Source organism: Schistocerca piceifrons, chromosome 1 (assembly GCF_021461385.2).
Source record: "Schistocerca piceifrons isolate TAMUIC-IGC-003096 chromosome 1, iqSchPice1.1, whole genome shotgun sequence".
Taxonomy (NCBI): domain Eukaryota; kingdom Metazoa; phylum Arthropoda; class Insecta; order Orthoptera; family Acrididae; genus Schistocerca; species Schistocerca piceifrons.
Window position 1 is genome coordinate 291,568,013 of NC_060138.1, and position 26,067 is coordinate 291,594,079.

At 44.7% G+C, this 26,067-nt stretch overlaps 1 protein-coding gene across 1 annotated transcript in view; it reads right to left on the minus strand.

The window, feature by feature from the left end:
• Positions 1–26,067, minus strand: part of LOC124801802 — a 102,406-nt gene that overhangs the window by 48,942 nt on the left and 27,397 nt on the right. The window contains exons 4-5 of the mRNA XM_047263101.1: positions 22,224–22,268; positions 4,660–4,745 (exon numbers count right to left, since the gene is read on the minus strand). Coding sequence (XP_047119057.1) covers positions 4,660–4,745; positions 22,224–22,268 — 131 coding nt within the window. The remainder of the gene's footprint in view (positions 1–4,659; positions 4,746–22,223; positions 22,269–26,067) is intronic.

Here is a 26,067-nt window from a genome sequence, read left to right on the forward strand (position 1 = left end):
TCCAAAATGTCCTCCGTTAGCGAGGATACATGCATCCACCCTCCGTCGCACGGAATCCCTGATGCGCTGATGCAGCCCTGGAGAATGGCGTATTGTATCACAGCCGTCCACAATACGAGCACGAAGAGTCTCTACATTTGGTACCGGGGTTGCGTAGACAAGAGCTTTCAAATGCCCCCATAAATGAAAGTCATGAGGGTTGAGGTCAGGAGAGCGTGGAGGCCAAGGAATTGGTCTGCCTCTACCAATCCATCGGTCACCGAATCTGTTGTTGAGAAGCGTACGAACACTTGGACTGAAATGTGCAGGCGCTCCATCGTGCATGAACCACATGTTGTGTCGTACTTGTAAAGGCACATGTTCTAGCAGCACTGGTAGAGTATCCCGTATGAAATCATGATAACGTGCTCCATTGAGCGTAGGTGGAAGCGTAGGTGACGAAACTAAAATGAGCTCTAACATGGAAATTAAGCGTTTCCGGACACATGTCCACATAACATCTTTTCTTTATTTGTGTGTGAGGAATGTTTCCTGAAAGTTTGGCCGTACCTTTTTGTAACACCCTGTATATAATAATATAGCTAATAAATACAAAAATAGAATCACGCTTTACAATAATAATGCGGCTTCTAAAGAACATACTACGTTTGTCAGCTTACCTTACTACGGAATGTGAGCACTAGGATTGCAACTATCTTTCGAAAGTACAATATGATAGTGTCTTTTGGTACCAAAAGTAACTTAGGATGTATTTTGCAACACTCTATGGACGTAAAAAACATATTTCATGCTTCTGGAGTTTATAAAATTGATTGCCCATATTGTAGGGCCTGTAACGTTGACCAAACGGGAAAGTGGCTGGAAATCAGATTTGGGGAACACGTCGCATTGGGAGGAAAAGATACCATGGAGAAATCGAGTATGGCTCCACATTTACTTAGAACAAAACATAAGGTGGTGACTTTTACATCCAATGGGAGGTTGCTGCAGAACTGCGAGAAGGGTAGGTTCCTCGACCTCCTGGAGAAGTTCAATATCTTCTGCCATCGCAAAAATACCGACAGCAACCTGATTAATCATCAGGTTGTTATGAAAAATGCACGGTTCTGGAAAACTGTAGGGTTTGACTCAGGGTGAACGAGGTAACACCCCCTCCCCCTTTTTTTCCCTTTTTTGAATTTTGATTCCCTCCAAGGGGAGCGAGCTGGCAGCAGCTTAGTACGCTGCTCTTCAGCTTACAGAATTTTTAAAGCATATGAAGATAACGAACAATAAAAGCAGGCGATAAAACGGTGACTTAAATTGTAAAACGGCGGAAAATTGTGGGAAGTTAAAACATAAAACGAGGGTGGGTGGTGCTAATAAAATATACAGGAAGCAGACAAGTAAAATAGTAGACAGACAACTAAACAACACGGCGACAATCTGGTTTCTGTTCACAAGAGGTATAAAAAAACACACACACCCAGCGACAGTATGATGTCCGTTCGCAACACTTCGGGAAAGACGTACAACACTTAACAATCACTGGAAACACTGCACTAAAATGTCAGCACGAAGATGACACACCACAGCCGAGGGCAGATGGGGGGGGGGGGAGGCTGGGGGGACTTGCGCAGATGAGGGGAAAAAGGGGGGGAGGAGACGAAAAACGAAGGGGGGGGGACCGATGGAGGGAGAGGACTCATAGAGGGGTGGGGGAGGTAACACCTGCCGTCTTGCCAATATGTAGCAGCCATTTGCATAATACTGTACAAGTACGATGATCATAATTCTGAACGAACAGCACTTCTTCCATGACGCGTTAGCTCAGATGCATATACAGTATTATTAACAGCAATTCAGTATATTGGTTGTTTTGAATTTACAAGGAAAATAGGTTTTAAGGGATAATGAGGTTAGTATCCCCCCTATATCTATAGCAGAATAGCTAAATTGCATCAACCATGCATCTGACCGACATATATTTAGTAAATATGATGAACAATATACTATTATGTTTTAATAAAGGGAGATATAATATAAAGATAAAAATATTTAAGCCATATCAACTAATAGGTGTATACAGCACGTCTCTTCTTGCGTCTTATAAATTTTTAGAAAATTTAAAAAGTTTTAGCTATCTGACGTAATTTAGATGTTTCAATAATAATAACAGACTCTCAAGGAGTGAACATGGAAATTTTATTACTTGCCAGCAAATATGAAATAAATCGGACTACAATGTAAAGAATTTTACTTATGTTTCATTTTATGTAATTCTCATTCAAATTTGATGTGATTTATTTCCCTTGAATTTTATATATGTAGTTCCTGTAGATGGCGCCATGTAACCAACCGATGTGTTCTGCATACAGCCTGCTTTCCGCAAACAATAGTATTCAATGAACCGTGGTCGAAGCCTGATCAACAGGGACTTACGTGCTTTGAGCGAAAATAGTGGTGTGGAATATACAAACCGCATGAGTTAAGCCATTACTTATAACTTTTTGTACATCATCTGACTATGTACTTCTTGTATTCTTAGCGTTGAGAATGGCTAGCTTCTTGCTGAAATCTAGATCTGCACAATAAAATTTAAGCAAGGACGACTGATTACTTGAGTCCTCTCCCTTCGTGGGCCGTGGGCCCTCCCCCCCTCCCGCCTTTTCTTTTTCCTCTCCTCCCCCCTTTTTTCCCCATCTGTCCAGTTCCCCCCCCCCCCCCCATCTGCCCTTGGCTGTGGTGTGTCATCTTCTAGCCGAATTTTTAGTGCAGTGTTTCCAGTGATTGTTAAGTGTTGTGCGTCTTTACCGAAGTGTTGCGAACGGACATCATGCTGTGGCAGGATGTGATTTTTATTACCCTAGCAAACAGAATTCAGACTGTCGCCATGTTTTTTAATTATCTGCCTACTATTTTCCCTGTCTGCTTCCTGTGTATTTTATTATCATCGCCCACCATTTGTTTTGTGTTTTAATTTTCCACAATTTTCCGTCGTTTTACATCTTAGGTCACAGTTTTATCGCCTGCTTTTATTGTTTCTTATCTTCTTATGTTTTAAAAATTCTGTAGGCTGAAGAGCAGCGTACTAAGCTGCTGCCAGCTCGCCCCCTCGGGGGGGAATCAAAATCCAACACAGGAAAAAAAAGACTGATTGCTGCAATCTTTAATTTACAAATAAATATGAAAATTGAAGCTAAAGATAGACTACCTTGGAAAATCCAGATCATGGGTAAAACAAGGGCATCCGAAGGCTGAAAGTTACAGGCTGAAAGTTACACTCGTTTGAAAGTCACCAAACCTCGGATGTGTGTCAGTCATCACTAGTGGATGTACTCACAGCTAAGTGCAGTTTAGAGGCTGATTATTTCACGAGTGTTTGGGACTTAGACTATTGGTTTTATGTAGCTACGGCGGACTTTAAAAAAATTACAGTATCGCTTTCAAGCCAGTTAGAAATTTTTCGTATATCAACCTCTGTGAGGACTTGAATTTATTCATGCATTGATGAACGTTGCTCGCAGTTTAGGAATTTTATGGTGTTTTCCTGCACTATATGGGAGCTTACAAGTCAGTCTGCTTACGATGTTTCAGGTACACTCATTCAGATATTATGAGCTTAACAGTCGAGTTTGTATCGAGCTGCAGTTTTGATAAACTCTGTCTAATCACTGAAGGTTTCGTACAGCGACACTAGTTCTTCTTACTAATAGTTTTGAGAGGCCTGGTTTCAGTTCCTGCAAAACGGGAATGGTATAATTTTCTATAATTTCTCTAACGTTCTTAAAGCTAGAGACCATACGGTTACTCATGAAAACGAAGTGAAGAGATTATATGGCGTTATTGCCCGAGGGGTGCTCGGTCGCCATGCATAAATCTTTGTGCTAGACGCGACTTCACCGACTTGCGCGTGTGATGGAGCTAAATAATGACAACACACGCGCCCCCTGCCACGAGCGGAGAAAATCCCCGACCCGGCCGGAAATCGAGGCCAGAACGCCGCTATCTGGACGCAGAAATGCTGACCTCTAAGAACTGCTGACGTGGTTACTCACGAATGCATGTGATCAATTGCTTCCTCCATCCTTGCCCAAGTCTGCGAAATTCGTTATGAACAGGACAGTAAAATGAGTTTCTCTCTGTGCAGCTGAGCGTGCGCTGATACGAAGCTTCTTGGAAACAATCCCCCAGGCTGTAGCTAAGTAATATCTCCGCAATAACATTTCTTCGAGAAGTGCTAGTCCTGCAAGTATCGCAGGAAAACATGTTTGAAGTTTAGAAGACAGAAAAATGTTGTCTGATAGAAGTGAAACTGTGAGGATGGTAGCTCAGTCGGTTCTCATCATGTGCAACATTTTGCTCATACAGTACATGTCTGTTTTTTGTTCTCTATAAGGAAGACATTATTCTTTATTTCAAGAAGAAAAAAGGTCAGTAGAGCAAGTCAGTAGAGAAAAAAAAAAAAAAAAAACAAGATTGTTAGAGCACTTGCCCGCGAAAAAAAAAAAAAAGGGTCGGTAGAGCACTTGCGTGAGAAAGGCATAGGTCCTCGGTCCGAGTTCCTGCAAGGCACATAGTTTTAATCTGCTAGGGAGTTTCAGGATAGTACAAGGTGGCAAACAAGAACAGGTAATGTACAATACGAGAAACCCTGTACGTTGGGCTGGCGGTACTCACCATGACGCTACCAACTATGAGGACGATTCCGAGAGCGATGAGTAGCGAGCCCAACACGCTTCCCGTCACCACCGTCATCTCACCCTCTGTAACAGAAAGGCAGGTAAAGTATGTGATGGTGTGAGATGTGCGTTCCCGATCAAGTGAAACTGCTCCATTGGAGCACTTACTAACCCAAATTTTAATTAAATGACTGCATTAGTACTTCTCTTGAGACAGAAGCAACAACACTGCTGAGGTACAAGCATTCTACGAGGTGCGACAATAAAGTAATAAGACTGATGTGAAAAAAAATGTTGCTTTCCGTTTTAGTCAAGATTGGTGTTGTCTTCTTCAAAGTAGTTCCCTTCTGATTGCACACACTTTTTCCAGCGCTTCCGCCATTGATGGTAACATCTTCTGTAATATCCTCCAAGACCCTCGTCACAGGCTTGTAGACATCTTGGTTGTTTGAAAATGGTCCCCTGACCGCCATTTTGACTCTTTGAAATAGAAAAAAGTTGCACGTGCGAAACACAGTGGCTGTGGTAGTACTGAAATTTGTTTATAGGTTAAAAATTGCTGTACTGACAGAGCAGTATGGGATGGAGCATTATTGTGATGCAGAATCCAATTATCAGCGATGTTGGCACGGACACGAAGAACTATTTTACGAAGTCTGTCTAAAATTTGTTTATAGTAATATTGGTTAACTGTTTGTCCAGAAGGCACCCACTCTTTATGAACAATTCCCTTGGAATCAAAGAAGCACACAAGCATGGATTTCACTTTTGACTTTTACATGTGAGCTTGTTTTGGCCTGGGTGATCCCTTTGAGGTTCAAATGGCTCTGAGCACTATGGGACTCAACTGCTGAGGTCATTAGTCCCCTAGAACTTAGAACTAGTTAAACCTAACTAACCTATGGACATCACAAACATCCATGCCCGAGGCAGGATTCGAACCTGCGACCGTAGCGGTCTTGCGGTTCCAGACTGCAGCGCCTTTAACCGCACGGTCACTTCGGCCGGCGATCCCTTTGAGCACCATTGCAAACTTTGGCGTTTTGTCTATGGATCATACAGGAAAAATCAACTTGCATCACCAGTGATAACACGGCTAAAAAATTCTGTATTGATTTCCGTTTGCTCTAACAGATCGACTGCCACATTTTTCCATGTTTCTCGCTGTTGTGGTGTGAGATTTTTGGGGACCATTTGTGCACAAATATTTCTCATACCAAGATCTTCAGTTATTGTCAAACGAACCGTTTCTCGATTGATGTTACGTTGTTCTCCAATCATTTTCAAGGATAATCTCCGATCAGATCGTATGAGTTCACGCACTCTGGCCAAGTTGACATCCGTCCGTGAGGTTGATGATCGTCCACTGCAGTCTTCAACATTCATTCTGCTTTCAGCAAACATTTTACGCCAATGAAAAGCTCGAGCTCTTCACATAATCTCCTCTCCAAAAGTCCTCTGAAGCTTACTGTAAGTTGTCGTCGCGTTTTCACCTAATTTAACGCAATAAGAAATAGCATACCGTTGCGCAATATTATGCGGTTCCATTTCCATGACGAGAGACACAAACATGTGTTAACGTATTACAACACAACTCACGACTGAGCACTTGCATCGATGTGCCACTTGGCCTAGAAGCAGTTTATAGACCAAGGTCAAAGATATTGTGCCCACGGAAGCCTGCAGGGTTGCCACACTTTGCAAAGAAAATCACTCTCGTTATCGCACCTCGTATCTTGCTGAAGTACACAGAGTGAGAAACCTAAAACTTCACCGCAAATTTTGCCAAAATGGAAAGTGCTACTGATGTGCGAGTTTCACACAGTGGATTGGTAGTCAGGAGTTCATCCTGTCAGCCACTCAACAGATTGTACTAACACTTAGAAAATGTATTTTTTGTCCAAACATACACGTTTGTAAATGAAACAATGCCTATTGACATTAACAAACTATAAGAAGAGTAAATTAGAATGTCAGTTGTATTTGTTGCAGGATTTTAGTTCGAATCGTTTAAAAGATATCTTATTTCGAAAAGCTCCCACACCGACACTTATACAATACCTGTGGTAGCACACACTAAAGAACAACGTATGTGCATACACCAGTTCTACTTATATGGATTCTCACCGGTAACGAGACAGCTGACCATCACAGATTGTGTACAAAATGACCAAAGGCAGTGGCAGTACACGCTTTCAGTCCGGTGTGGAACGACTGCTGCACACGTGCTAGCATTTCAGCGGGTATGTCCGAGCAGGCTGAAGTAATACGTTGTTTCATGTCATCGAGTGTAGTCATTATATCCTCGTAGACACTGCTTTTCCGCTTTCCCCACTGGAAAAAGTCTACAGGCGTCGGTTCTGGGGAATTGGTTGGCAAGGTACAGGTCCTCATCCAATTCAACGATTTGGAAACAGTACGTGAAGAAATGTTATAGCACTTTGTGCACTATAGGCTGGATAGCGATCACATTCTAGTCTGCGGAGAAACGTCTTCCAGCATCGGTGGAATATGGTCTGTTAGAAGACTACGATAATTACAGGCGTTCAGTGTTCCGTCTTTGAAAAACTGGGCTATGAGCTGATGGTTCACTGCCCCACATCATACGTTTACACTGTATGGACGCTGATGATCCACCTGACGAAGCCGGCCGAAGTGGCCGTGCGGTTCTAGGCGCTGCAGTCTGGAACCGCGCGATCGCTGCGGTCGCAGGTTCGAATCCTGTCTCGGGCATGGATGTGTGTGATGTCCTTAAGTTAGTTCGGTTTAACTAGTTCTAAGTTCTAGGGGACTAATGACCTAAGAAGTTGAGTCCCATAGTGCTCAGAGCCATTTGAACCATTTGAACCACCTGACGAAGCCAACGCGTACTGTCAACAGCACATGTTTTGCTGGTTTACTTGTCCATGATTGGTAACTGTGGCTTCATCACTAAACAAGATATATGATTCACACCGAGTATCATGTCTTAATTAGGCGTGTACAGAGGTTAACACAATTCTAATAAGCGTTCCCATACAGCTCTTGATGGAGAGAGATGTGATGGTGATGGGACCTTTGTCGTTGGAGAATGTGTAGGACGTGAGACCTTAACTTTTCCCGGCGAATTGAATGTTCAAATAACTTACGAGTTTGCTACCGGGTGACCTCGTCGGCCACCGCCTATATTTTGACAGGAGCACACCCTGCCATTCTCAATTCACAACTGCAAGGCGGAAGCAATGTGCAAGGGAATTTAATACCTCGGTTCACAGAGGAGAAAGCCGGCCAGAGTGGCTGAGTGGTTCTAGGCGCTACAGTCTGGAACCGCACGACCGCTACGGTCGCAGGTTCGAATCCTGCCCCGGGCATGGATGTGATGTCCTTAGGTTAGTTAGGTTTAAGTTTTTGTATGTTCTAGTGACTGATGACCTCAGAAGTTAAGTCCAATAGTGCTCAGAACCATCTCTGTTTATAAGGTTGCTTGATAGTTTGATTTCAACAGCTTCCGTAATAACACTATCCCAATAACTGGACGTGTAAGCCAGAATATCCGTGTTGTTGTATTCCATAGGATGACCGGTGTCAAGGCAATGTTCCGCAATAGCGGATTTGCTCGGCTGTTGTAAGTGTGTGTGACGCTTATGTTCAATACACCGGTCTTCCAAAGTCCTGATTGTCTGACCAATATATGACATGCCACAACTGCAAAGAATACGATTGACACCAGCCTTACGCAAACCAAGGTCATCCTTTACAGACGCCAACAGGGCCTTAATCTTAGAAGGTGGTCGAAAAACACTTTTCACATCTTATTTCCGAAAAATACGGCCAATCCTGTGTAAATGCTTCCTGCATAATGCAAAAAGCCGTAGACTTAGGTGCCACTTCGTGTAGGACACTTGCCTGACTCATGCCACTTCCTCGTGAGATTGCGCGGGAGTTAACGTGCCGATCAACTGCAACAGCAGCAAGAATATTAATTTCTTTCTCTTTTGTTGCCAATTGTTTTCCTTCTGTTATGTCGTTTAGGTGTTACACTACAGTACATAACTGGTTGAAGAGATTGGTAAATAACTGTCAAGATGGCAAGATGGTTGACATCTACTGGGATATCTTGCCGCATACACCATACAAGAACGAACTACATTCTTCCTACACTCTCCGTACATTCTGAGCATGTCGGCTTTTTCTGGATTGGTAAATTCCATTGTCCACTCACGGCCTACTGCTTGGTCTGTCACATACTACACTCCTGGAAATTGAAATAAGAACACTGTGAATTCATTGTCCCAGGAAGGGGAAACTTTATTGACACATTCCTGGGGTCAGATACATCACATGATCACACTGACAGAACCACAGGCACATAGACACAGGCAACAGAGCATGCACAATGTCGGTACTAGTACAGTGTATATCCACCTTTCGCAGCAATGCAGGCTGCTATTCTCCCATGGAGACGATCGTAGAGATGCTGGATGTAGTCCTGTGGAACGGCTTGCCATGCCATTTCCACCTGGCGCCTCAGTTGGACCAGCGTTCGTGCTGGACGTGCAGACCGCGTGAGACGACGCTTCATCCAGTCCCAAACATGCTCAATGGGGGACGGATCCGGAGATCTTGCTGGCCAGGGTAGTTGACTTACACCTTCTAGAGCACGTTGGGTGGCACGGGATACATGCGGACGTGCATTGTCCTGTTGGAACAGCAAGTTCCCTTGCCGGTCTAGGAATGGTAGAACGATGGGTTCGATGACGGTTTGGATGTACCGTGCACTATTCAGTGTCCCCTCGACGATCACCAGTGGTGTACGGCCAGTGTAGGAGATCGCTCCCCACACCATGATGCCGGGTGTTGGCCCTGTGTGCCTCGGTCGTATGCAGTCCTGATTGTGGCGCTCACCTGCACGGCGCCAAACACGCATACGACCATGATTGGCACCAAGGCAGAAGCGACTCTCATCGCTGAAGACGACACGTCTCCATTCGTCCCTCCATTCACGCCTGTCGCGACACCACTGGAGGCGGGCTGCACGATGTTGGGGAGTGAGCGGAAGACGGCCTAACGGTGTGCAGGACCGTGGCCCAGCTTCATGGAGACGGTTGCGAATGGTCCTCGCCGATACCCCAGGAGCAACAGTGTCCCTAATTTGCTGGGAAGTGGCGGTGCGGTCCCCTATGGCACTGCGTAGGATCCTACGGTCTTGGCGTGCATCCGTGCGTCGCTGCGGTCCGGTCCCAGGTCGACGGGCACGTGCACCTTCCGCCGACCACTGGCGACAACATCGATGTACTGTGGAGACCTCACGCCCCACGTGTTGAGCAATTCGGCGGTACGTCCACCCGGCCTCCCGCATGCCCACTATGCGCCCTCGCTCAAAGTCCGTCAACTGCACATACGGTTCACGTCCACGCTGTCGCGGCATGCTACCAGTGTTAAAGACTGCGATGGAGCTCCGTATGCCACGGCAAACTGGCTGCCACTGACGGCGGCGGTGCACAAATGCTGCGCAGCTAGCGCCATTCGACGGCCAACACCGCAGTTCCTGGTGTGTCCGCTGTGCCGTGCGTGTGATCATTGGTTGTACAGCCCTCTCGCAGTGTCCGGAGCAAGTATGGTGGGTCTGACACACCGGTGTCAATGTGTTCTTTTTTCCATTTCCAGGTGTGTAACTGACTAATGAAAGACGTGTATCTGCCTTGCACTTCTTTCACTTATTTAAGATTACGATAGGTTAGGTTAGGTTAGTGTTGTTGAACGTCCCGTCGACAACGAGGTCATTAGAGACGGGGCGCAAGCTCGGGTTAGGGAAGGATGGGGAAGGAAATCAGCCGTGCCCTTTCAAAGGAACCATCCCGGCATTTGCCTGAAACGATTTAGGGAAATCACGGAAAACCTAAATCAGGATGGCTGGAGACGGGGTTGAACCGTCGTTCTCCCGAATGCGAGTCCAGTGTGCTAACCACTGCGCCACCTCGCTCGGTACGATTACGATATGGTTGTCATATTATTATCATTACCTATATGGCAATAGCATGCGTGCCATTCTGCTGATTTTTTTTCAGTATGAGCAGCATAATGAAACTGGAGAGAGGACTGGAGCAAGGTGCTTTTGTTTTATTTTCATATTCAGTATCTCCATCAGCTAGCCATGTTGGCTTTTCGTTTCTCGCGCTGACCTTTGAGCTTGGATGCGTGGGCCTTTGGTTTGAATGATTTGGAGATGCCACAGTAGTCCTTCTTCTTATTCTTCTAAGTAGTAGTACCAACCTAAAACTCAGTTTCTCCTGCTCTTTGGGCTCTGTAAAGAGGCCTCCCTGACGTCTCCCTGACTAAATTCTATCCAATCACGAGTCACTCAGTCAAGTCAGGAATATCTGCTTGAGCGGCAGTTAGTTCGACGACAGATCCGTGCCCCTGACTGGCTGGCGAAAAGTACGCCAATTCCCACCCCCACAAGGCCGGGCTCCCCTGGAGAAATGGTCGGTAGGCGGTTAGCAGTCGTGGAGAGTCGGTGGCGAGATCCAGAGGAATATGGTTGAAAGCTGGTAAGCGTGCGTGCTCTTGCTAGGTTCAGAAGTGGATTGAATCGTGAATACATACTAAAGTGCTAGGTGACCTTTAATTTTGGGAGGATTTGCGCCTCATTGCTTTGATTTCTTCCTCCTTTTGCAATTTTGATCTTGGACTTGGCGTCAGATCCTGGTCAGTTGCATTATGCAAAATATACGTAGAACTCTCAGTCACCACGTTCGGTATAATTCAACCGTCCTTGTAAGCTCTTCGACTTCAGCGAATGTCTTTCCTTCTCCAATACTCCGTGATTTAGTGAACATTTCATAACGGCAGTTTGTGTGTTACATTTACCCTTGTCTGTCGCCCACGTGGGAACACTTGATGAGTAGTTCTGCACACGATATCTAAATTGATCCAGAAGTACCATGACCCGCGTATCTTTTTATTGCGTTAATCTAGGTGTTGCAGAATGAGTTTTATGAATTTTATTGTTTTAAGGATGGGAGGCCGCTTTAATAACATGCACCCACAAGTAGTTCGTAGTTTGTCTTTTCAATACATTTACGTATTAACTATTGGATCCCGTCTCTTAACTTTCACTAATTATTAGAGTAAATTCTTTTCTGAATGGTGAGCTCCCACCTTTCCTTGTCCATTTCGAACGCTAGTATTGTAAGTGACTGCTGAATTTAGGATATATCCCCCCATGCCCACCAATCTTGTGTTAACATCCATATGTAACAAAATATGTATACTCAGTAATTATACTTCGGTTGTACAAGTGTAATTTCGATATATAACAAATTGTTGTGCTGTTAATCCGATTGTCAATGAGGAGTGCCAACCCCATTTATAGATATATCAAGGAAATGCTAGCATTGCGAAGCCCCCTATTGAAAATGCTCCCTTTAAGAAGGTAAAATTAATTGTAAATTCAATGAGTAGCTTTTGTTTGATTGTGGTAGCCATGGAGCCATGGAGAACCTAAATTAGGATGGCTGGATGGAAATGCTGATCTCGTGAATGCGAGTCCAGTATGTTGACAACAAGCGACGTCTCTCGGTGTTGGGTAGACTCCTACGGTCAACCACGGTTGTTACATGCCTGAGGTGCAGTCCCACACGGTCGTAGACAACAGCCGCTGCCTTCTATCACAACGACGTAGTGTGAAATTTGTGAGTGCTTTGATACCACCAGGCCGATCAGACACCACCTGATAATGATCCACACTGAACCACACCAGTGAATGCCGGCCTGCAATGTTCCATTCGTCTTAAAGTAAGACAGCAACAGATTATCATTAATAGAATGCACATTTTTAAATCTCAGTGTGTGAGAAAAAGACGTCCATTCTTTTGGTACACTTCAAGGTACATTACTGAGTGCCTTCATGAATTATAACTGTCGTAAATTTAGTGGTACCCCAAAAATAGGTGAAATTCATGGAAACAGAAGCAACTACCATGGACTTTAACTACAATGCAGCAGCTTATGCACCTAATCTGTTTATTTTTATTGCTTTATTTGTTTTTAATTATTGCAAATGAAAATTCCCAAGTGAGAGTAAATGAGGAAGGATTACCAGTTCCGGCATCTGCCTTACCACCAAGAAAACCTTGGTCGCAACCGTGGAGCTGGTACTATAGTGAACGTCTTTCTGGGATAATGGATCAAGAAAAATCTTCGGAAAATCATTGGTCGTGACGGGGGTGATTAGAACTGTTTTCAATGACTAGAAATGCATTTTTAATGTGCCTCTGTGCTAATGGACGAAGGGATACTTCCCGAAACCTTAGTCAGAACCGGATGATTGGAATAATTTTAACGTAATTATGGGACAACGGAAAATATTATCCATGGTCCTGGAATTGCATTAAAAATGGTTCCAACTCCTTGGATTCTGTCCACGGTTTACGGAAGGTTTCCCTTGGTGGTAAGGCAAATGTAGGAGCTAGTACCCCCGTCCTATAAACTTTCAACTGGGGAATTCTCTACCACATGGACAGCAAGCCTGGTATTTGGCTGGCCTCAAACAGCCCGCAGTCCACCTTGTTATTATTGAGGGGTTCAATCAGATTACTACTCTGACACACATAATCGCTGGTCTATGCTGTGCAAGCCTATTCACCTCTGCATTGCTGCTACAACCTACAAATGCTTGGACCTGCTTACATTAACCAAAACTTGGTCTTCCTTTACAGTTTATACACAACACACTTTATTCAAGATATATCATTTCCGTTTTTGCTATTACAATTTATATCATCTACCATTTACTCTGTTACCAGAGTGACTATTCGTTGATGCCCCAGGACGTGCCCTATCAACCAAGTTGTGCCAAAAATGTTTTTCTCCCCTATAAATTCAGTACTTATCCAATAATTATCCGATTTACGCATCTAATCTACAGAATTCCTCTGCTGCACCACGTTCTGATATTCCCTATTCTCTCCTTGTATGTAATATTTATTGACCACGCCTCTCTCCCGTACAGACCACAGTCTAGTCAAATGCTTTCAGAAAATTCCTACCATCCGTTAAGATATTTCTCTTCTTCAAGAAATCTTTTGCTGCCATTGCAGTTATGCATTTCATGTCCCCAATAATTTGGCCATCATCAGTTATTTTGCTGCCCATATGGCAAAACTCATCTACTACTTTTAGTGTCTCATTTTCTAATCTAATTTCTGGACATCGTCTTATTTAATTTTACTACATTCCATCACCCTTATTATACTTTCGTTGATATTCATCTTACATCTTTAAAGGCACTATGTGGGGAAGCATGTAAATGGTTCCTCCCAACTGCCACTAGTTTTTGCACCACAGCATACTCATTTGTCCGTCGTGTTCACAGAGCACTTAGCAGTGAAGTCACAGCCAGTTGGTATTACATTACAGCCGATAAACAAAGCTTGCGGAGTGAAAATAGATTTAGGTGAAAAAAGTCATGGGATACCTTCTGATATCGTGTCCAACTTCTTTTTTCCCGGTGTAGTGCAACAAGTCGTGGTATGAACTCAACAGGCCATTGGAAGCTCTTTGCAGTAACATTGAGCTGTGATGAATTTACAGACGTCCATAATTGTGATAGTGTTGTCCGTGCAGAATTTTATGCACGAACTTATCTCTCGATTGTGTCCCATGAAAGTTCGATGGGATACATATCGGGCAATCTGGGTAGTCAAATCATTTGATCGAATTGTCCAGACTGTTCTCGAAACCAATCGCGAAGAATTACGTCCCGGTGACATTGTGCATTGTCATCTATAAAAGTACAATTCTCATTTGGGAACATGAAGTCCATGAATAACAGCAAATCGTTTCCAAGTAGCCGAACATAACCATTTTCAGTCAACAATCGGTTCAGTTGGATCGGAGGATCCAGTGCATTCTATGTGCCGGCCGGAGTGGCCGAGCGGTTCTAGGCGCTACAGTCTGGAACCACACGCAGGTTCGAATCCTGCCTCGGGCATGGATGTGTGTGATGTCCTTAGGTACGTTAGGTTAATTAGTTCTAAACTCTAGGGGACTGATGACCTCAGAAGTTAAGTCTCATAGTGCTCAGAGCCATTTTGAATACTCTATGTAAGCATAGCCCACACGATGATGGAGCCACCACCAGCCTGTACAGTGTCTCGTTGACAACTGGGTCCATGGTTTCGTGGGGTCTGCGCCAGACTCGAACCCTGCCGTCAGCTCTTACCAGCTGAAATCGGATTTCGCCTGACCAGGCCACGGTTTTCCAGTCGTCTGTGGTGCAACCAATATGGCCAGCCCAGGAAAGTCGCTGCAGCCAATGTCGTGCTATTAGCAAGTCGGTCGTCTGCTGGAAAAAGGAAATTTGTGGTAAGGTCTTATGGGACCAAACTGCCGAGGCCACTGGTCCCTAAGCTTACAAGCTTTCGCACTACTTAATCTAACTTACGCTAAGGATAGAGACACACGTCCATGCCTGAGGGAGGACTCGAACCTCCGACAGGGGGAGCCGCGTGGACCTTGGTAAGGCGCCTCAGACAGCAAAGCACCGTCTGGTGCCATGCCCATTCACTCCAAATTTCATCGCACTGTCCTAAGGGATACGTTTATCGTACGTCCCAAATTGCTTTCTGCAGTTATTTCACGCAGTGTTGCTTGTCTGTTAGCACTGACAACTCTATGCAAACGCCGCTGCTCTCGGTCGTTTAGTGAAGGCCGTCGGCGACTGCTTCATTCGTGGTCAGAGGTAATGCCTGAGATCTGGTATCCTCGACACACTCTTGACACAGTGGATCCGTGAATATTGAATTCCCTAACGATTTCCAAATGGAATATCCTATGCCTCTCGTTCCAGTTACCATTCACGTCAATCAGCCATTTGAGGCACCTGTTCACATGAATCAGTTGGGTACAAATCACACCTCTGACAATGCACCACCCTTTTATACCTTGTGTACGCGATACTACCGAGAATAAAAAAAAAAGTATTCTTTTTGTGAATAATTTATTAATATCCTTCAAAATAAGAAGGCATTTTGATACCACAAAATTATGGTTGACACCTAATCACTGCACAAAATAGTGAGACAAATTAGATAATAAATAGTTTATTAAGGAAGTTCTTGGTATCATACAAGGGAACTGACTGGTTGTAAGCGCCAAAGTTTTTGTTACATGTGTCACTAATCCGGAGGCACTACGTTTTGTTTGTGATAATACAAGCACAGAATACAGCAATAACGTTTTGACTGGTGGAATTGTAGTCAACGAAAACTATTTTCCTCTTTCCATTATTTTACAATATAGTGATAAAATTAAATTCAAGAAAAAGAAATCGCAGTACTGATTTCTATTTCTTACGCAACTCCATTCTTGCATTAGAGCTCGTTTCTCCAAATTTTTAAACCCAAATTATCTGCTTCCACTAAGAAGTTGTTTTATTGATACAAAGTAAAGCTTATGTATACTCTGCTTACCACAGAAACTGTGTATCAACTGACTACGGGAGACCTTACCACATCATCTGATTCCTTCACACCCGTAGAGCCCTTCCGCGTACTCTTTACACCTATCTGCTCTTTCGTCTGCATTTAACAATAGAATTCCTTCTGCAATCTTAATATTGACTCCTTTGCGTTTAATTTCACTGGTGGTTCTTTGAAATTTCCAGGTGCTGAATCTGCCTTCTATTTCTATTTCTATTTCCTCACTTATCCCTGTAACCATTCAACTTTAACTTCCTTAAAATTTCTATTTATTTTATTTCTATGTGACTTATATTGCTGTTTCCCTGTCATTTCCTGAGAACTGTTGTACCTACTTCTTGCGTCCGTACTTGTCTGTCCTAGTTTCACCCTTTTCAGACGTGTCCATTGCTCGTTTCTTATTATGGAACCTTAATTTAGGTTTTCAAGTGTGCACTTCAGGGCAAGATTTTAAATGAAATTTGTCCACATAATTTGTAACGAATGTGGGCTTGAATGTCGAGAGTGAGGGGAGAACCTGAGGTATTATTGCATATACAATGGCAGTAAGTACGTGATCGAATTATATGGTTCTGAAGAGTTTTTATTATTGTACCTGTTGTTTAGAATTTTTTTTCCCGCGATATCAGTGCTACTATAAACTGCAGCAAGCATTTCGCGTGCTGGTTTCATTAATAATTACAATATATTTATCATTCCGATGCTGAGAAAACAGAAATTCGGTGTGGAAAGTATTACTGATATCGTAATAAACAGTGGCCGGCAGTACTGTGCTCTGTGAAATTTGCAAGTCGCTCTCTAACTCATTAACTCGATGATGGTTTGAATAGTTTATTAGTGTCTGAGGTCCGTGCATATTTGGAGAGGATTCGAAGTAGAGCGGTAGGAAACGCTTTGGCCGAGCAGGGCAGTGGCGGATGTACTAGACCGCAGCCTGGATGGCGTAAGATTCTGGAAAGTGAGGTCAGGCACGAACCTACTCAGGGTGGCAAGCATTGTCCTTCTGATATTATGGCATAAATTGTACATACTGTTCCAAATGATTCAATTTTCCTCTTTCTTGGCGTTCAATATGTGACATAATACCAAATCCTCGTGTCGACCGCCGTGACCGAGTGGTTCTAGGCACTTCAAAAATGGCTCATATGGCTCTGAGCATTATGGGACTTAACTACAGAGGTCATCAGTCCCCTAGAACTTAGAACTACTTAACTCTAGCTAACCTAAGGATATCACACACATTCATGCCCGAGGCAGGATTCGAACCTGCGACCATAGCAGTGGTGCGGTTCCAGACTGTAGCACCTAAAACCGCTCGGCCACCCCGGCCGGCTTAGGCGCTTCAGTCCGTAACCGCGCTGCTGCTACGGTCGCAGATTCGAATCCTGCCTCGGGCATGGACATATATGATGTCCCTAGGTTAGTTAGGTTTAAGTAGTTCTAAGTCTAGGGGATTGATGACCTCAGATGTTAAGTCCCATAGTGCTTAGAGCCATTTGAACCAATTCCTGGCAGAAAAAATGTAAATCTCTGGGCGTCCGAAGATTCAAAATAAGTGCTGATATAGAATTGGTTCTCCCCCTGCTGGGAAGCAGCCCATTCACAGGTCGACCAGTCGGCCAGTCCCAGTTGCCGAACTCGTCTGCCCCGACACCTTCACCATTGTGGTGTACAGTTTTATAGCGGTCAGGTCCTGGGTCTACCTGCTAGCCCCAACTTGTGCCTGCGTCCTTTTCCCTTTTAGCATGGTGACTCTGGCGGTACGGCTCTGCGTGCAGGACTCGGGGGCGACTTTTCCATGTTTCTCTGACTTCCTTTGAAGATTAGTATTTGCAGGAAACGCAGGCCACTGGCAACAAACTCTGGCATCATAGTGTTCCTCTCTGAATTTTTCGAACCGGTTTCTGAAGCTATGGACATTGGTAGGGGAACGTACAGTTGGCGTAAAGTAATGTGATACTATGTTCCATTTTCTTTTTTCCTTTATTGATTTTCAATTCCCCCTGAAGGGGGCCGGCTGGCAGCAGCTTAGTACGCTGCTCTACAGCCTACAGACTTTCATTTTAAAAAACGGCAGAAGAAAAGAAACAAGAAAAACAGGCGATAAAATGGTGACGTCAAGTGTAAAAAAGCGGAAAAATGCGGAAAGTTAAAACAGAAAGCAAAAGGGGTTGGCAACGTTAATAAAAGACACAGGAATCAGTCAAGAACATAGTACACACACAATTAAAAAACACAGCGACAGTCTGGTTTCTGTTCGCAAGAGATAAAAGGCACACCCAGCGCCAGTATGATGGCCGTTCGCAACACTTCCCAAAAAAACACAACACGGAACACTCACTGTAGAACACTGCACGAAAGTGGCGGCACAAGGATGACACTCGCGAGCCAAAGGCAGTTGGGGGGGGGGGGGGATCTGGAGGAGGGGAAAGAACAAGGAGGGAGGAAGGAAAAAAACGAAAAAGGGGGGGGACCAAGGAGGGAGAGGACTAATAAAGGGGGAGAAGGGCAGACGCGAGAGGGAATGAGAGGAGGCAGAGGAGGGAAATGTAAAAGGACTCGGGGGAGAGAAGGGGGCAAAGAGAGGGGAGGTGGGGAAGAAAGAGGATGGAAGGGGGGGAGAGGGACTATGTCCCAGTGTTGAAATCTTTTCTTACGAGGGGCGACCTTCACTTTGTCATTGGAGACTGAAAAAGACGCATTATTTTTGGGGGTTTCACTATTGGAAAGAATTGTCGTGAACGTACTGCAATGGTTCGTAATTTTGCCATTTGCGACTGACACTGTTTCGGCGGCAAGGAATACACAGGTTGAAAGTGAGCACTGCATGAGACTGACTGGTCCGTAGCATGCAAACGTCCTGACTGACTCGTTGTAGCAGTGCAGTAGAGGGCGCCACGCCTTGGAGTACCGCTCAGTGGATGACGCTTCCCTTTTGGGAAGGAGCCTAAATTTCTGCACTGCGCAGCTCGGTGCATCCCAGTCTTTCTTTAGGCGAGTATGACTGGCAGCACCAGCAGAATAGTTAAATCAAGTACAAAGTAGTGGAATCTAGGACGATCGCCTGTCTCATCTCCTTTGAATATGTGGTTTTCCGGCTATTTTTATCTCTAGCTTCCAATTTCTTTTCTGATCAAGTATTACGGGATTTAATGATTGTCAACGGGAGAGAGTAAATTCTTAAGAAGGAAAGAAGTAATAACTGATAGTGGAGTTACGCTGCTTTCCATTTAATCTCTATATATAAATTTGGATACATGTAATTAATTTGGGAGGGTTATGGGAAGTTAATCACGATGGGCTTTCGCAGCTCCACTAAAACATGGCTGCAACAGAAGAGTAGTCTTTCAGGGAAAACACCTGGAAGAGCATGAAGGTAGGGAGACAGTCACTGCCATTCCGATTACTTTACAGATGACAGTGCAATCCGCCTAAACTGCTCTAGTAGAGAGGGAAGCAAAGTTCACGTTGTCACAACTAAGACTACGGCGATAGAACTATCCTCGCAACTATCCTTTCCTTTCAACTGATCTTCCAACTCCTGTTGCTGTCTCTTACACTGTACTGGAAGAAAATCAAAAGTGAAAAACATGCAGTGTTTGTAGTTCATAAATGTGATTAAAGGGAAACTAATTTATCAAACTGGATGGTATAAAAAGAGCAGCACGCCATAATAATATCTTCCTAAGTGCAATTAACGGAGTTAATGCTGTAAATTGGTTGCCCAGCATAGGGCTGACCAGTGTTGGCTTTGACATAAGTTGTAGTGGTCTATGTTTCCTGATTTTTACCAGTTGTAGAATACACTGAAGAACCAAAGCAACTGGTACACCTGCCTAACCATGAGTCCTGTAGGGCTGTCTATAAATCCATAAGAGTACGAGGCGGTGGAGATCTCTTCTGAACAGCACGTTGCAAGACATCCCAGATATGCTCGATAATGTTGTCTGGCAAGTTTGGTGGCCAGCAGAAGTGTTTAAACTCAGAAGGGTGTTCCTGGAGCCACGATGTAGCAAGTCTGGGCGTGTAGGGTGTCGCATTGTGCTGTTGTTCTGCTGCAATTGCCCAAGGTCGTCGGAATGCACAATGGACATGAATGGATTCAGATGATCAGACAGGACGCTTTCGTAGGTCTGACCTGTCAGAGTCGTATCTAGACGTATCAGGGGTCCCATATAACTCCAACTACATACGCCCCACACCATTAGAAAGCCTCCACCAGCTTGAACAGTCCCCTGCTGACATGCATGGGGCTTGGATTCATGAGATTGTCTCCATACCCGTTCACGACCATGCGCTCGATACCATTTGAAACGAGTCTCGTCCGACCAGGTAACATGTTTCCAGTCATCAACAGTCCAGTCTCGGTGTTGACGAGCCCAGGCGAGGCGTAAAGCTTTGTGCCGTGCAGTCATCAAGGGTACAAGAGTGTGCCTTTGGCTTCGAAAGACCACATCAATGATGTTTCGTTGAATGATTCGTACGCTGAACTTCTTGATGGCCCAGCATTGAAATCTGCAGCAATTTCTGGGAGGGTTGCACTTCTGTCAAGTTGAACGATTGTCTTCAGTCGTCTTGGAGGGTCTTTTTCCGGCCACTGCGATATCGGAGATCTGATGTTTTACTGGATTTGTAACATTTATTGTACACTCGTGAAATGGTCGTACGGGAAAAATCCCCATTTCATCGCTACCTCGGAGATGCTGCGTCCCACTGCTCGTAAGCCGACTATAACACAGCGTTCAAATTCACTTAATTCTGTATAGCCTGCCATTGTGGCATCAGTGCCCGATGTAACAACTGCTTCAGACACTTCTACATCTACATTTATACTCCGCAAAGACACCCAACGGTGTGTGGCGGAGGGCGCTTTACGTGCCACTGTCATTACCTCCCTTTCCTGTTCCAGTCGCGTATGGTTCGCGGGATGAACGACTGCCGGAAAGCCTCCGTGCGCGCTCGAATCTCTCTAATTTTACATTCGTGATCTCCACGGGAGGTGTAAGTAGGGGGAAGCAATATATTCGATACCTCATCCAGAAACGCACCCTCTCGAAACCTGGATAGCAAGCTACACCGCGATGTAGAGCGCCTGTCTTGCAGAGTCTGCCACTTGAGTCTGCTAAAGATCTCCGTAACGCTATCACGCTTACCAAATAACCCTGTGACGAAAAGTGCCGCTCTTCTTCGGATCTTCTCTATCTCCTCTGTCAACCCGATCTGGTACGGATCCCACACTGATGAGCAATACTCAAGTATAGGTCGAACGAGTGTTTTGTAAGCCACCTCCTTTGTTGATGGACTACATTTTCTAAGGACTCTCCCAATGAATCTCAGCCTGGCACCCGCCTTACCAACAATTAATTTTATATGATCATTCCACTTCAAATCGCTCCGCACGCATACTCCCAGATATTTTACAGAAGTAACTGCTACCAGTGTTTGTTCCGCTATCATATAATCGCACAATAAAGGATCCTTCTTTCTATGTATTCGCAATACATTACATTTGTCTATGTTAAGAGTCAGTTGCCACTCCCTGCACCTAGTGCCTATCCGCTGCAGATCTTCCTGCATTTCGCTGCAATTTTCTAATGCTGCAACTTCTCTGTATACTACAGCATCATGCGCGAAAAGCCGCATGGAACTTCCGACACTATCTACTAGGTCTCGTCTTATGAAGGCGTTGGCCGACCACAATGCTGTATTCTGCCTGTTTACGTATCTCTGTATGTGAATTCGCATGCCATCAGCAGTTACTTTGGCGCTTCAGTATACCTCGAGACTGTAGACACAGATATAATGACTAAATTAATTCGGCGTATACGTTAGCCGGTGGTGTAGATAGTACATGACATTCGTGCCGTTATTTCTGAGCTCAGCGACGTACAGGATGCGCAGCACGAGTCGAGAGCGGGCCCTAGCAGGCTGCGTGGGCGACGACGCTATGGCGCAGCGCTGCGTAGCTGGGCGGCCGGCCGGCTGGGGCCTTGGCTTGCTGCCGCGTGCCTCATTGGTCGCTTCCAGAGCGCGGACGCTGCGTGAAGATGCTGCGAACCGCTGCAGCGCCGCGAGCCCAGGGGCGATCTCTGCTACTCACCTGACCCGAGGCTCATCTTGAACGTTGTCGGGCATGTCCCGCAGACTGAAACAAGGAGAGAATTCGAGCATTAACTTCGCTGCAAAGACTCTGAAGGAATTCTGGGATTCAATGGTGTGTATGATATTAATCAGGGAGATGCCCTGTCTCCGCTACTTTTTAATTTAGTCCTAGAATATATTGTACGAATAACAGCAGATAATTCAGAGGGTGTGGAGTTAAATGGAAATCTTAAGATATTAGGGTCAGAGACAGCAAAGGACTTGGAAGAGCAGTTGGACGGAATGGATAGTGTCTTGAAAGGAGGGTATAAGATGAACATCAACAAAAGCAAAACGAGGATAATGGAATGTAGTCGAATTAAGTCGGGTGATGCTGAGGGAATTAGATTAGGAAATGAGACACTTAAAGTAGTAAAGCAGTTTTGCTATTTGGGGAGCAAAATAACTGATGATGGTCGAAGTAGAGAGGATATAAAATGTAGACTGGCAATGGCAAGGAAAGCGTTTCTGAAGAAGAGAAATTTGTTAACATCGAGTATAGATTTATGTGTCAGGAAGTCGTTTCTGAAAGTACTTGTATGGAGTACAGCTATGTATGGAGGTGAAACGTGAACGATAACTAGTTTGGACAAGAAGAGAATAGGAGCTTTCGAAATATGGTGCTACAGAAGAATGCTGAAGATTAGATGGGTAGACCACATAACTAATGAGGAAGTTTGAATAGGACTGGGGAGAAAAGAATTTTGTGGCGCAACTTGACTAGAAGAAGGGATCGGTTGGTAGGACATGTTCTGAGGCATCAAGGGATCACCAATTTAGTATTGGAGGGCAGCGTGGAGGGTAAAAATCGTAGAGGGAGACCAAGAGATGAATACACTAAACAGATTCAGAAGGATGTAGGTTGCAGTAGGTACTGGGAGATGAAGAAGCTTGCACAGGATTGAGTAACATGGAGAGCTGCATCAAACCAGTCTCAGGACTGAAGACCACAACAACAACAACAGGGTATGCAGATGATCTAAAAATCATTAGCGATAGGAAAGAATCTGTAACAGCAAATGCGAATGCGTTAATCAAGGCTAGTGAAGTTGTAGGTCTAAGGATAAGTGAAGACAAAACTAAATACCTGGTTACTACTAGAATGCCAACAGCAGTAGATCAGGAAATGTTAAGAGTTGGAGACATGCAGTTTGAAAAAGTCAACACATTTAATTATCTAGGCGTGGACATCACTTCGAGAAATGAGATTGAATCCGAACTGAAGAAGAGATTACAGGCGGGAAATGCGTGCTACTTCTCACTGAATACATTACTTCCATCACGGATATTATCTAGGGATTTAAAGATTAGAATATACAAAACTATTATTCTACCAGTTATGCTGTATGGGTGTGAGACTCGGTCTCTCACTGTGCAAAATGAAAAGCAGTTTCGAGTATTTGAAAACAAAATTTTGAGGAAAATTTTCGAAACAAAAAGGGATGTCATTAGCGGAGAGTGGCGAAAACTGCACAACGAAGAGGTTCACGAACTTTATTCAAGCCTGACATAATCAGTATTATTAAATAACGCAGGCTGCGATGGGCGGGTCACGTAGCTCGAATGGATGAGGGCAGGGCAGCGCGCTGAGTACTGGTAGGGCATTTAGAGGGAAAACGTCCTGTGGGGAGACCGAGGCGTAGATGGGGGGACAATGAGAAGGCTGATTTGAGGAGCCTAGGTATTGAAGGTGAATGGAAGGAAATAGCCCAAGACAGGGACAAATGGCGAAAATATGTTGCTGCGGTAATGGACTCTCGAGTCCGGTATGACCAGTGTGTGTGCGTGTGTGTGTGTGTGTGTGTGTGTGTGTGTGTGTGTGTGTATGTTCTATAACAGATTCATTCACGTACGCTAGCGAAACACATTGACGGAACAAAATCGCAACACCAAAAAAGAGTTGTGCGACGTAAACGTAATTTGGTAGGCGCGGTTCTGCATCTGAAAGATGATGTCTGTTCAAATGCCCTGCCGGTCGCATAACAGTGGCGCTAGTAGCGCCATTACGAGGATTCAAATCAGGTTTGCTTTACATACACTCTGTGACGGCTGTGAGCGGTAATTACCTTTGAGAGTTTGGTCGTGGTGAGTTGATGTTAGTCCCGAATGCCTTTAAGGCGACAAAGATACCACTATAAACACCTCACTGCCTTTCAACCATGCCGTTTAATAGTGCTACGAGAAGCCGGATGTTCCTTCTCACATACTGAAGAAAGAGTTGGCATCAATGTAGCCACTGTAAATGGCTGCTGGGAGAAGACCAGGTTGCCGGCTGCAGTGGTCGAGCGGTTCTAGGTGCTACAGTCTGGAACCGCGCGACTGCTACTGTCGCAGGTTCGAATCCTGCCTCGGGGATGGTTGTGTGTGATGCCCTTAGGTTAGTTAGGTTTAAGTAGTTCTAAGTTCTAGGGGGCTGATGACCTCAGAAGTTAAGTCCCATAGTGCTCAGAGCCATTTGAACCAAGACCGGATTCCTGATGGCCACGTCGCACCATCGAGAGAGAAGACCATCAACTTCGGCGCATGTGTCTGGCTCATAATAATGTATCCAACAGCAGCAGCAATTGGAGCAGCAGTTGACTAACTGTTACAAATGGGTTACTTCAAGGTCAACTCCCAGCCAGTCGCCCTGTAGCGTGCATTCCACTGACTCCAAACCACCACCATTTACGACTGCAGTGTTTTCAAGCGAGAGCTCATTGGAGGGCAGAGTGGAGGTCTGTTGTTTTTTCTGATAAAAGATTGTTCTGCCCCACTACCAGTGATGGCCGTTTGTTGGTTAGAAGGAGAATACTTCAGTGTCTGCAACCATCCTGTCTGCGTACTAGGCACACTGTACCTACAACTGGAGTTATGCTATGGGTTGTACCACGCATCCTGACTAATTTGTACGTCAGTTTCCTGATACAACCTACTGGGCTGTCATTCATGAACAACAGGGAGTGTTTCCCAACAGGATAACGTTCACTCACACACCGGTCTTGTAACCCAACTTGCTCTACAGAGTGTCGATGTGTTGCCCGGGCCTGCTCGATCAAGAGATCTGTCTCAAACAGAGCACATACGGAACATCATAGTACGACAGCTTCAGCATTAACCGTCCCTGTGTTGACTGATCCCACAAACTGACACCTGGCACCTGCACGATACATTGCTTGCACGTTTGCATACTTGATTCAACATTCCGGCGGTTACAACGGTTACTAATGTACCAGTATTTCTCTTTTGCACTGACCGCCCCCGGTAGCTTAGTGATACATTGGAAGAAGTTAGAGCTGTTACTGCGAATGAGGTATTTATGTGGGAAGATAAGACTGAAGTTGCTACAGTTGATCAACTAGATCAGTTCTACGTTCTTTGCTCACATGATGTACGAGATGGGTACTTGGTCGAAACAATTCGAACTTTCAGACAACATCATGAAAATGGCTCTGCAATTATTTTCACTGATACGTGCAAGAATTGTCAGTTGTTGTCGATGACGCTAAATGAAGTTGGATTTGAAAATGTTTCATTACATTCCATGACGCAACAAAGGCTACGACTGGTAGCACTTGCAAAATTCAAGAGCAATGTTATTAGAATTTTAATCGCCACTGATGTAGCTAGTAGAGGTCTTGATATACCAGCTGTAGAGCTGGTTATTAACCACATTCTGCCTAACATTCCAAAAGATTACATCCATCGTGTTGGCCGAACTGCTCGTGCAGGTAGTTTTGGTGTAGCCATATCTTTGGTTTCACCCTATGACATTCACCTTGTTCATGCAATTGAAAATGCAATCAACACAAAGCTGAAACAAT